At 35.6% G+C, this 14,225-nt stretch overlaps 1 protein-coding gene across 1 annotated transcript in view; it reads right to left on the reverse strand.

The window, feature by feature from the left end:
- The window catches only part of LOC140157258 (utrophin-like), a 252,448-nt gene that overhangs the window by 60,651 nt on the left and 177,572 nt on the right, over window positions 1-14,225 (reverse strand). The window contains exons 6-7 of the mRNA XM_072180386.1: window positions 9,860-9,952; window positions 1,675-1,769 (exon numbers count right to left, since the gene is read on the reverse strand). Of these exons, the coding sequence (XP_072036487.1) occupies window positions 1,675-1,769; window positions 9,860-9,952 (188 nt within the window). The remainder of the gene's footprint in view (window positions 1-1,674; window positions 1,770-9,859; window positions 9,953-14,225) is intronic.

Raw genomic sequence — 14,225 nt, forward strand, 5'->3', positions numbered from 1 at the left:
AAGCCTTGTGAACTATTAGATGAATCCATCTAAATATTTTAGCATTAAAAATATACAGGTTTTTGACCCTTGCTCTATCCAATTATTTCAATTATACCTTTGGGATAGAAGAGAACCTAGCCAAAATGTTTTTACCAGATGGTTAACTAGGAAAGCCCTAGTTTTGACAAATTGGTGCCAAAAATGTATTTCATAATGTTCTGCATGATTGTTATTTTTGTATAAATGAGTCAATCCCCCCCCCCTCCCCCATTTCCCTCTATCCTCAAATGTACATGGAGAGGTTAGTACAAATTGGAGTGAAGAAGACTGGCATGGTATACTTTGGAATACATTTAGTTTGTTTTAAAACTTGAAAAACAAAAAGCAAGATAATTATACTTTTATAAATGTTTATGTGTGTTTGTGACATTATATTGCGACTGGCGATACCCAATTAAAATGAACAAAAGCGCATTTAGCATTGGTAAAAGGCCGCTGATATGAAACCTTGAAAATAATGAATAATGAATAATGAAATAGTTGCCTCATTATGAGCTGAAAAAAATGGGACGCTAAACTCAACATCAAGTTTCAATAGCCTTAAATGGGACTTACCAAAATAAGGCTTACTGAACTATGCCATTGGAAAAGACACAATTTTGGTTCATGGTCACTATAGTCACTATAGTATTTTAACTCTCAGAAGTCTGTACCAACTATTCTTTGGTTCACCATAAGTTCTGGAGTGACATCAATTATTTTTTTCGGTAGTGACAAACTGTCCTTAATTGACACGGGCATGTATACTCTACATGATTAACTTTATGTGCACGATTTGACACAGCGACAAAAGAATTATGCACCTACATCACTACCGAACTTGAGGCGAACCAATGTTTAATCAAGTCAATACAGTCTCATTTCCATTGGCATAGTTCAATAACCTCAATTCAGCAATCATTACTCAAATGTTGACCTCAAAATGTGGTGTGTGAGGTTTTTGTACCCAACTCAGCTCATTTAGGGGGTATTTTATGAGCATGAAAGGATATTGAGGTTAAAGAACATAGTCCTGCTATAGTCTGTATCTACCTCGAGTCACCGGCACTAGCTTTGAAGTTCAGCGTGTTCTGCGTTAGCTTAGCGTCACTTGGTGCATGTCCATACTTTTATGTGGGCGATCAACATGCCGCATATGTACACGCAAGAAGGCTATGCTAAGCCAATGCCCGCTGAACTTCAAAGCTAGTGCTGGTGACTCGAGGTAGCCATACAGACTATAGATGAGTTATTTGGGATAACTCTACTCCATTTCATCTCAAGTTTGGTAGCAACTGACATACTTGTTTCGCTGGTCGCAGAAGCATGCTAAGCTAATACCGCAAAGCGTATACACACCGGTACAAGTGGCAGTTTGTCAGCATGTCTTTGCAGCAACCGTTTAAAAGCACTAATGTTACTAACACACTTAAGGTGAAACCATTGTGATAGCTATTGTTTGATTTACCTTAAGTTCAGAAGTAACATCAATGATTTTACGCAGTTGCGTTGCAAGCGTGCCGACAAGCGCCTATGTACGAGTGTGTGATATGCTATACGCAATTAACAGTCGCGACTGGACACTGTGACCGGCAAATTACAACCAAACTTGAGGCAAAACCAATGTATAAGGCTTATAGTACATCTACTCACCCCTGTGTGGACTCCTTACACCAATTCAACACTGTCTTCTCTAAGTTTTGTCCCTCATCCATGGTTGTGGTTGCTTCTTTTAATACTTCTTTAACCTAACAGTAGAGACAACGAGGATGTAGGAATCATTAATAAAAGCCATCTCACATGTTATACTACTCCATATATCGGTAATTTTAATCCATTTCTTGATTACATCTAGAGTATATTCCACATGTATATTTGTCTGCACATATAGCGTTCCTCAACCCTAGCCCCGCTGATGACAACACAGCATGGCAAAGGACTGGTGCCCAATATGTACCACGCTCCGCTATATCAATTACACGCTATCACGGTATCAATTGGTACCGCCAAACAAGAATGCATCTCCATTTCACTCAAGGAACTGGCAACACCTTTATTTTGCCAATGGGTGATGGAGCCTCTTACACGCTCAATATCGAGTGCTATGTCATGGTGCGAGTGCTTTGAGTGAGGAAGATGTGACCGTGTAAGAGTTCTATAAACAAACGTAGTCCTCTGAGTGACAGTATCTGATTGCAGGGCACTTTAGTGTGGACAAAAAATATACACATACCTGGTCAGTAAAAACATACTGAGAGTAAAAATAATCATATCACTGTTTTGACCAGCAGTTGCCAGGTTATGATTATCATATTTTCAAAACAGTACTTAATACAATTATTATGTAAACCAGATCAATAAAAACATTTATATATTCAACTAGCATTGTGGTCTTAAGATACATTACTGTATGACGTTTGTTCATCTCTTGTTTAAAATTAAATAAAAGAAACCTCTGACAGTTTATGCTATAATAACTGAAATTGTACTTACTCCGCATTATAAATACTCTCACAATTTTCAAACCTACAGAGTATCATAATGGCAGATACACTTGTTTATACTATAGGATAGCATCTATAGATACAACTCATATGAGATGAGGAATACAAGTACTAGTTGTAATCGCATACACTTACCATACCAAAACAAATACAAAGTTTGGACAACTTTCACCTCACATTCAACCTGCTGTCGTTTTGTTTAAAGCAATACCTACTGGCAGACTCCCAACCTGTCATCGGCTCCTACATCAACACGCACACAGACAACAGACCTAGATGGAAACCAGCTAATATGCGTGGCATGACAGGAATGCCCACTGAGTATCTTCGGGAGATAGCTGTTATTGATGAATGGCAGTGTTGCCACAGGCATCACAATCTAGCCCAAAATCAAATGTAGCTTGTACAATTTAAAGTGACAACTCCTACTTCAATGAGCTGCTGGATGTTGTGTGTTTGGGAGACTTGTATACTTACCCAAAAGTTGCTGACAACTTTGGCTACAGTATCCATATATTGAAACTGGAATAATTCCTATATATCCTGCGCACCTTCCTATAACCTTCCGGGATAACCCTAACCCAAATCTTAACCCTAAACCTAACCTGGGACCTAACCCCAACAATAACCCTAACCCTAACAAACAAAGCATGCAGGGTCAACCAGAATTGTACTTAAAACAGAGGGTGCGCAGGGCAAACAAGAACTGTACCTTTGAGACTTTGTAGAGTCTACAAGTTTATGAATTTGAAGTATATTTTTAAATGATAATGATTTGTAAGTATGCGTGAGCCTTGGGAAATAAATGGCCATCTGATTGACTGAATGCACTTTTCACGCTAATGTAGTATTTTGTATTGAAAAGAACCAATGTTATAATTATTATTATATACTTCATTAATATATTCTTGTTCATTGATTGGTTAAAAGTGGATCACATGACTAAAAATAGTTCTACCATCAGTACTCCAATCCGTAAATAGTACCTCTAAGCCGTAAATAGTATTTTCAATGTCCCGGATGAGCCGTAAATTGTACCTCCAAGCCGTAAATAGTACTTTTGACCATGCCTTCGGCGTGCGGCGCATTCGATCTTGACGGAACAGTTTACGCACGCTTGAAACTGCCATAGCATGATTTCGCGCTGCTGTAATTGGATAGCCCGACTTTAGCCTATTCGATTTTTTTGAAGGGCAAAATATAGGTTGTGCTTAAATTGATCGTGCTGTTCACTCAGGATAGAAGCTGGAGAGTCAAAATGTCAAATAATTTTCTTTTAACCAATAAATGAACAAAGAACATATTAATGAAGTATATAAAACAAATATATACTGCCTTTATTCGAAGTTCTGGTTAAAACTATGGTCCCTCGTTGAGATCAATTAATACTATTTTCCTGAGGGCGCATAGTACTATTGATCTCACCTCGGGCCCATAGTTTTAACCAGAACCTCTCATGGCAGTATATATTTGTATAATATTCCCAGCATTTCAGCAATGTGACCAACTAATCACCATCTTTTTGTTCAAAAAGAATTTTAATCAATATAAAGTTACCATCTAGTTCAGCTTTGTATTGTACTTATATATAAGTGATGAATTTGATAATTTTCAATAGTCTATCAAAGTTTTTAATTTATAAAAGCTGACTTTTTTAAATTTTCATTAAATTAGAATTTGTTATAAAATACAATAGTGAGACTTACAAAGCAGCCAATCAGAAAACCTGGAAGAAAAATATACAGAGTGCATTGATTGTGTATAATGGCACTCTGTGTACTACACAGTGTTTTTGCACGCGTTGGCGTCGCGTAGGATTGATTCATTTTGGGGGCGGGTTGATGCATTTATATTTGGTCTGATTTTCCAACATTTTGAGTGATAAGTTTGTTATAAAAACAGCAAAAGTCACATGTTTTTTCCTTGTGTATGAAATAGGTTAATAAATGCATATTACTTGTTGCTCCAGAAATTGTACAAAATACACTCCTCAAAGTAATTGAAGGATAAAAAAAATTCATTCAATATTTTTCAAAAACAAAATTATCTTTCAAGATGTTACACTTAAAAGTGTCAGATGAAACAGTCATGACGAGACTTTTGACAGTGTTTAGTAGAGAATGGACAAGGCCACATAATATAAAAAGATATTTCAATTTGGTACAAGTATGGTCAAGATAATCTGGATGAAATTTTTTGATCCGTTAATTACTTTGAGGAGTGTAATACACTTGTACTGAGATGTTGATGTGTCTAATGCACTTGACGCATCAATATCTCAGTACACATACATTAATTTGTAGAATTTCACTCCCAACAAGTGATATGTATTTCTATATTAAATTGAATGAATGTTGTCAGCATATTAGCAATATCGCCAACCAGTCACCATATTTTTGTTCAAAAAGAGTTTTAATCAATAAAAAGTTACCATCAGGTCAAAGCTTTGTATATTGTACAGAATTTATGAATCTTCAATAGTTTATCAAAGTTTTTAATAAACAAAAGGGGCCTTTGATCAAACTTTGTATTGTACTCAATTAATAACTGATGAACTGTACAGTCTTCAATAGTCTTTTAAATTGTTACATTCTGATTCTGATTGTCTTGTTACCATGGTTACAAAGGTGGTGACCTTAAATCAGGTTAATACCTCTCCATGTCCACTATTATCACACAGTGCCCTCAAAGGATGACCACCCTAAAAGTCTCTGTCCTTTTTTAGCCATGGTCACTTCCACTCATTACTGGTCAGGCAAAATGATACAATGATCAAATTAATTCTAGTGATGGTCTGGTGCGAAATCAATCGTATCGCGGTGACCTGCTGATAAATGACTTAAACTGAGGATGAAAATTGGGTTAAAATTGGGCACGAGTTTAATGCCTAGGGCATCATTTGCTGTGGAGGAATGTGTGATGTGCTTTGCATTTTTGAGATTCGCAAAAAAGATTTGAACAGATTCTGGAATGCCTGTGCTGACTACTACTAGTACTAGCAACTTGAACCAGGCTCAACACACAGCGCAAATTTTGACAAAAAATTGCATTGCATACCTTCTATTATGCCTATTCCGCACCAAAATTGTCAGTGCCTATGGCCCAAACAAGTGTAAAATTTTGGGTGAGCTCATGTAGATTTGTCCAGTCAAAGTCATTTTGAGAGTGGTTCAGCAGATAATTTTTTGCATACTTCCTCCATATACCACTGATTTTATTCTCATATTTATACAAGGAGGAATGACTTGTGCGGTTATTATCTTGGTCTCTGTCTCACATATCGTCAAGGAAACAACAGAAGAGAGAATCAAATAACATTTTATAACAAAAAAAACCCACCAAAATGTTAAAATTCAGTTTATGGCTTATTTTTCTCATAATCATGGAGGTTATTCAAGGTTAATATGATATCAAAGAAGATATCTTACACTTCCCATAATGCATTTCTCCCATTTCAATTTTCTCTACTCATCTACTGTATTAATCACGGGTTAACAGTGACGAAATGTATAACAAAGAATTGAACAGAGTACATCCAGATCTTGAAAAATATGTTTATTTCTTGATTATCGACCCATGTCCAGCCAGTCTATTCTCAAAATGAAAACAAAGGGAAGCTGTACAAAGTAATGGATGTGTCATTTGCTACAATGAGGAGATGCATCATGTTGCAAAGGATTCTGGGAAGTGTAAAATATCTTGTCAGATGTGATATTATGCATGATGGTCACTCTTAATTGACTTTTACTTTTACATATTGCAGTCACATTACGATTCCATTTGTCAGGCATTATTAAGCACCCATTTGACCAGATAGTGGATGACGGTCGATGCACTGCTTGCGATGTTACAATATTTGAATAGATCCTGAGCAAAATATTATATATTCAAACGCTGCCTTGTGTATTTAACCCCATGAGAACTACCTGCCGATTGGCCAAAATGAAAATTGTGTCCAATTTTGAACCAATCAAGGAGCGTATTAATAAGATCATCTGCAAATGTATTGTTTGACCATAAATATTTTAAAGCCAAGTCATAATTGGCAATTGAAATGATCATTTCAAGTTATCAACCAATCAGAAATGCTGTTAGATGACTAGTACTAGTAGTGTCTAGGTGGTTAAACTATTTTTGCATTAATATTTTTATGCAGTGAGATACCTTGTAATTGCTAATTAGGGGGTACTATAATTGAAGACCGAATTAAAACTAGTTTGTGAAACTTTGCGTCTGACGTCAGGGCAAAGTCGTGACGTGATTGGTTGCTGACCTGTGCAGTACGACATTTTTAGTCTAGTTGACACAATGTCATACGTAATCTAGTCTTTTTAATTTGGTCTTCAATTATAATTAGTGCGAGTACGGTATTGAAAGCTTGTGATCATTTATATAAAAACACAAAAGAACCACTAAAATCCTCGACTACAAAAAACAACACCAGGCCCGTAGCCAGGATTGTTTTGTTGAGTTGTGCAGATTTTCCAAATGAAGACAATTAAAAAGAAATCTTCATTCTGGCCAAAAGCAGACCTTCGCCCGTCTACAATTGATTTTTGGAGCCTATATCTTGAGCAATTTTGAAAAATTAAAATTTCATAATGCATAAGTCTTTTCTTCCCACATTAGTTCGAGTCTTTACAAAAATAAATACCCACCACTCACTGCATTAGAAATTTCGGTGAGGATATCGAACATTTCCAAAGTACTAATTTCATATGATTTGCATATAAGATCAAAAGTCAAGTGACCAAAGGATCAACAACTTTCCTCTTTTTGACCTATTATATTTTTTCTCCAATGCAAATGTTTTTAAATATAGGTTACAAGACCCCCAACAGGTCATGGGTCATAGGTCAGGTGACCCCCAAATGAGTAATAACTACATTCTACATTTCAAAACATATTTCATATGTCCAATATTTTGTGTAGCTGCTGGCTAGTGTTTAAATAGGCCACACTACCTGCTACCAATAGGGTTCACTTCACCAATGCCATGCCCATGGCTATGTTTATCATTGTAACCACGGTAACAAAGACAAGAAGGAAATGCAATGGCTGCTTGGTTGTTGTTTGTTTGTTTATTTTTTGCCCATTTTAACTGGATGTAAGGCCAAAAAAAAAAAGTTGTTTGCTTGCCCTCAACCGACCGACCCTAATTTTGGAAATCAGAAAAAAGTTGTTTTTTTCTATTTACTGTACAAAAGTATACCGACCCTATTTTTGGAAATTCCTGAAAAAGTTTTTTTTTCTTTTCAAATTTTGCATTCTGAAGATGTAAAAAAAATGTATTTTAGAGCTTGTGTTCAACATTTTAGTTGTTTTCTAATATTAGTTGATTCATTTTGACACTAAAATTGTCTGATTTTTCATATTTTGAGCCTTAATTAATACAAACATTAGAGTTTCCTAGTAATTAAAAAAAAAAGAAAAAAAAAAAAAAAAAAGAAATCCCGACCGACCGACCGACCAAATAGTTAAAATTCAATTGAGGGCAAGCAAACAATTTTTTTTTCTTGGCCTAAATGTAATACAATTTACCAGTCCTCTGTATAATACTTCATAACTTGCTCAGTTGTCATAGATTGCAATGCATATTCATGATAGTATAAAGAGAATATTTTCTCCTCTTCATCTGAGATTTAACATGTTCTTTATTTAATTTGATGTTGAACTATGTTTACAAATGGCAGCCATCTTACTTGCCACCCTCTCACCTTTACACAACCATTTCAGAACTCATAGTATGCTAACTTGGAACATATTGATTGGGTAAATACTATCTGGTTTCAGATGACAATTGTCCCTCTGTCCAGAAATTGTCTCTGTAAATTCATCTCATATTAAAGGCCCATTCAGTGATTTGCTCATCCGGACGATCGTAAAAATCATCAAAATTCAGATTTTGGTACCTTTGTAATTGGCATAGATGTGCTAACATAGCCTGCTAGTGGTTCGGTCGAAAAGCCGTGTATTTTAGACAAAATAAAGTATTTACATGAATCTGGACTTTTGATACTGACAGTACAAAAAGTCCGACTCGAGATCGAAAGAAGCTCACTCTCCACCGTACCAACACGCTGCTATGTATTGTTTCTACTACTTATTACATCAGTAGCTACTATTTTAAACAAAATACACAATTTTAACTGTTTTTCATATTTGAATTGACCGTTAGTTTGCCTCGGTGACCTTTAATTGCTTATTTTGTTTTCTACTACAAAAATGAAGCGTCTGTTTTAAATCAATTTAGACTCTACTTCCCCGTGTTAGAAACACTGGACTAGGAAGTTGTTCCAGTGGATGGGTGGCGCACTGTACGAAAATCTCGATTTTCTCGAGTCGATCTGAGTTGAAGTAGAAAACCTTTCTAAAACTTCTGTTTTTTGACTAATTTGTCGATGTATTCAGGGGAAAAGTGGTTTAATGAAATTCTGTAGACTTATTCTTTATTTCTAAGCAACTCTGACAAATTTCCTTTTTTTTTAATGTTCCTGTGAAATCACTGAAAGGGCCTTTAAATGGATATATATGCCAGGACTTTGAGGAGATGTACTTGCTTACAGCGGATGATTGCTCTCTGTGTGCCACCATAATGCTCGGAAATTGCAACTGGTGACTTTATCCTGCTGTACGTTTAATCCTTTCAATTTACAATTTCAGTTGTCAAAGAGTGTGGATAAATGGTTGTAGATATCAATTTATTACGCATACAAAATAAAAGTTAAAGCTCCAATAATTGCTATTAAAATGGCTGGTAATGAGGTTAAAGTTTGTTTTTATTCAGCTCAAAATTGCAAAGCAAAAATCTAGGAGGTACATGTAATACTTGTGAATAAGTTTTAGAGTAAACCTTTAATTTTATAAATCCCAAATACTCATGCACTTGTCAATGTGAAATGATACACATCGATCCTAACATATGTGTGCTTACAATTGCCAAGGTTACAAGGACCTAAATAAGATCCTTGAGGAACACCCTCTAAAAAATAACACTCTCACCTGTGAGAAGATGCTCCACATCAAAGTGTCTATATAGCGTGGGATGCCACTTAGTGTTACAGGACCTAAACAAGATCCTTGAGGAACACCCTCTAATTACACTCTCACCTGTGAGAAGATGCTCCACATCAAAGTGTCTATATAGCTTGGGTTGCCACTTAGTGTTACAGGACCTAAACAAGATCCTTGAGGAACACCCTCATTAAGTACACAAACTCACTTGCCAAAAATGAGATGATATTCCACACCAGACCTAGTGTAAGTTTGCAATTTAATGTTACAGGACCTAAACAAGATCCTTGAGGAACACCATAATTAATAAACACACTCACCTGCCAATGTGAGATGATACTCCACACCAACCCTAGTGTAAGCTTGACGTTGCCATCTACAATATCGTTATTACTAATATTCACCAATTTAACCTGTGAGAAAACAACATCCCAGATTATAGAGACCATTGGATAACAACACAAAATACCTACTTGACCATTATATGAGGCTTGGCTAACAGATGGATTCAGTGGCATAGCATTTTAGGGGCATGGGTGGGGGCAATCGGTTTGAAAATTTAGGAAAATTGACGAAAAATGGCTTGTGCCAATCAGGCCCAGTGCCCCCCCAATATGATGACCCATGCTACGCCACTGGGTGGATTCTGAGGGCAGAATAGTAGTCATTGCACAGAGTTGCCATGTGAGTCCACAATTCACGCTATCTTTACTTTGATAGTGCCAATAGAGGTTATCCACTTCACTCATGTGTGACTTCTAACAAAAGGCGCTGATTCCCATAGTATTCCTCATTCAAACCAATTCAATGCACGACCTCGGAGTTACCTGCATGACTTTGGCGGGCTATTTTGAAACATTCATTGTTGCACATGCAGGTACTTCTTGTGAAAATCCTAAACAAGGTATAGCAGTCGCTGATAGGATATGCAACTTATAGAACAAGGATAACCTGTATAAGGCTTTTACGTGGTTTTGATTACACCGCAATTCAGTACTGCAATCATCAAAATATGCACCTATGTCGCTACCAGGGTGAGACAAAGTATACAGCAACTAAACTCTGCGCATGACATCCATTCTGTACTCCACATTCACCTCCAAGCTAAACCTCATAAATATTAAACTGCATTTAACACATATTGAGGACTCAGTGCCACACTGCCCTATTTCCATTAGCTCTGCTAGGTAATATTATTCATAAGACAATAGCATTTATACACAACATTATCCAGAGGAGCTAGTGGAGATATGGCTTTGTTGCACTGAATCCTCAATATGTACAGGTATTTTGTTATTATCTTATTGTCCCTATTGTTAAAACAACATCAACACAATTGCTCCCATTTCACTTCTTCAAGCATCACAACTTGAATTGATCCGGGAAAAATATATGAAAAACGACAATGAAGTTTAATATTGAATTTCATGTAACATTTATCAAAAGGAATTTGGTCTCAACACTCTTCAAAGTAATCAAATATGATTTTGCTTGTGAAATTACACATATTGAAAATATACTCTATGCTAGAATTGCTGCACATTCTCAACTTGTTTTACGCACCTGATTTTAAAACAATATAAAATAGAAATAAAATTGGCAAAATATGTTTTGTGAAAGCAAAATTGGGTAAACCAAAATAATAAAATACAAAATGAATCATGCAAATTTGAATGGTAACAACATTTATTTAGCAAATTTGCATGGGTTATAATGAAATTGTTCAATAAATTTGAAATGAATGGGTAACAATGAGTTAATGGTGATTATTATGGGATGGAGCAGGATAAATTAGTAAATAAGAGTTTTGTAATGATATGCAGATAGCGGGTGAAGGATGGGAATTGGAAAAAAAAAAGAGAGAAAAGAAAACTTGGTTAGTAAGTTGTAATCATGTTTATGTTCACTAAATTAATAAAACTATGTATACAACAATGCATTTTCAAATGCAATTGCACACCTATTCAACACACCCAAGAAACTGAGACACACACCCTAAACTTATAAAGACCTGTAAACAAAGACCTACAACTTTCTCTTTAAGCTTAACCCATGAGAACTACCAGCCGATTGGCCAAAAAGAAGTTTTCATTATCAATTGGACCAATCAACAACACTGTTAGAATAATTTCACCACACACAAAAATTGGGGTGAATTATTTGCAAAGCTCCATTCTGATTGGTGATTAAATTAAAAACATCATGTAATTGACCAATCAGAGGCAATGTTAGATCGGCAGGTAGTGCTCAGGAAGGTTAACCATAGACTCTATGGCTTAACAGAGGGCCTTGCAGACCTGAAGCTAGGCTCCAAAAAATGGAACCATCAGACTTTTTACTATCCAACTGAAACCAGACAAGCACTAGCAAACAAGACAATAATTATGGTCTTATATGCATGTTTTACTATGCTGGTAGAGAATGGGAATCGTGGACTACTCGGTTGCTGGGTGTCCTCAGTTATCATGTTATTTTCACGTGTGCATTCTGATTTGCAGGTTATTATAAATACACACACATACATGTATATCCCTATGCACAGTCAACACTACAACAATATAATTTATGATATAGGCCTATCTACAAAACCTGAACGAGAAGAATTAATTTTGGTGCAATCAGAAAAAAAATGATACCTGCAATTTGCTCTATTTGCATTTTGTTTGAAAATATCCATCTTGGCAAGCAGTGTGCAGTGTCCTCCCTCCCCCCTCCCTCCCTCACATCACTACTATCATCAAAGTTCAGTCACCCCTCCCTCCTCCCTCCTCCATAGGTTCACCCCTCCCCCTGATTATCTCCACATACACTGGTATAACCAAAATGAGCTCATAGCCAATGGCATGGTTTGTTAACCTCCATTCAACAATCATATCTCAAAAGATGACCTTAAATTGAAGAGTATGAGTTTTTGTACCCAACACATTCAAAGGTCATTCTGTGCATGTACAAATATATAGGGGTTACAGAACTGAGCCTGACACATTGAGGTTATAGTGATCCTTCAGTTCCAAGATGGAACCAATCTAACTTGACAAGCTGGTATGACAATTGCATGGAATAAATAAGACATTCCAGCCTACCTCCTCCTTGTCAGAATCACATCAATTTAATTCACAACATCAAAAGTGATGCAGGGAGAGCAACAGGGATGATGAATTCAATGGGGAGAGAGGAATGCAAACTTTAAAACGGGAAATTGAACTTGAAATACTCGTACACTTCAAAAGTTTAAGTACATAACTTAACTTGAACAATTCAAGTGATGATTAGGAGTCTGTTGGTTTACTTCCTTACTGCTAATTCAATCAGCACTAGTTTTGTTATATAAATGCAATTTTATCAATTTTGTTGTACCTACATTTTATGCTCATTTGATTTGAAATTGTGAACCAATGTAAAGGTAAAGTAACCAATGTACATGTATTTTAATGATGCATGCAATTTACACGGTGCAATTTATATGGATTTTCTTGGTATTTTAAGTGATTTGTAATTTAAGATTAAGCAAATTTTATATTTTTCAATATTTGTATATTTTCCACAACTTTGTATCTCTGTGTAGTTTGAAAGTGGAAAGCAGTGCTTTGTTCACTGATCTGGGCTACCCTCTATAAAGATCCCGTTAATAATAAAATAAAAAAATAATTGCTTGTTTGTTTGTTTTGCTTTGCTTTTTGTGTTTATTGTTTGTTTTTGTCTGTTTATTTATTTGTATGTATGTTTGTTTGTCTTCAGTTTGTTTGCATGTTTATTTCACCAATAAAATACTGTTATGATTTGTCAGTTGAAAACTCAAACTCAATCATAATAGTTCAGTTAGCACAATCTATTAATAATACTTTAATCATTGGGGTTGTGCCTTGATAGTTCAATATGATTTAGATATCTGGATGATACACACAAGAGTGGGCTGGGTAATCTCAAATGTAAACTGAATAGGTTGGATAAAATGTGTTTTATGTACACTTCTGGTGCGATAAGGTGGGTGACTTCTTCAATTTGTTACCTAGAAACAATTATGTTGCCTAGTAACAGTTGATAACGAAAAACCGTCCTTGCTCAAATGCCACCGCAAAATGATAACGTCTAAATTATAATTACCCGATACAAAATGCTCCAAAATACTTTTAAAAATGTAAAAAAGGTATCAAATTATAAAATTGTTGATAAAACTTGTATAGTAATTATCCTAAATTAAGATGTTTTTAGACTGTCAAGTTCATCAACCGAAAGACTTTAAACCCCAATACCAAAGTGCAAAATGTTAAGACTGTCTCGAAATCTTCCGTGGTTAGCATAATTGGCCTATTTCAAATTTGTGATTGAAAACAACCCCAACAGTGAATTTCAGCTACTCCAGCCAATCCTAAATGAGCTCACACTTTGTGGCAATTTAATTTAGTGACCTAAAATCTGTCTTAAAAAAATCAGAAAAATTAAAATTGCTTAAGGGGGTACTACCCCCCCTGGCAAAATTTGTGCCTATTTTTGCATTTTTCTCAAAAATTATAGCGCATTGGGGACAAGTAAGATATGTATATTATAGGGGCAAGGACTACAACGACTGCACTGTAAATTTTATTTCAGCACAGACAACAGTTGTGGGGTTACAGTCAAAAATGAGGGAAAACCAATATTTGATCAATAAATCAATAACTACTTGCTAGTTTGAGTTACTGAATT

Source organism: Amphiura filiformis, chromosome 7 (assembly GCF_039555335.1).
Source record: "Amphiura filiformis chromosome 7, Afil_fr2py, whole genome shotgun sequence".
Classification (NCBI taxonomy): domain Eukaryota; kingdom Metazoa; phylum Echinodermata; class Ophiuroidea; order Amphilepidida; family Amphiuridae; genus Amphiura; species Amphiura filiformis.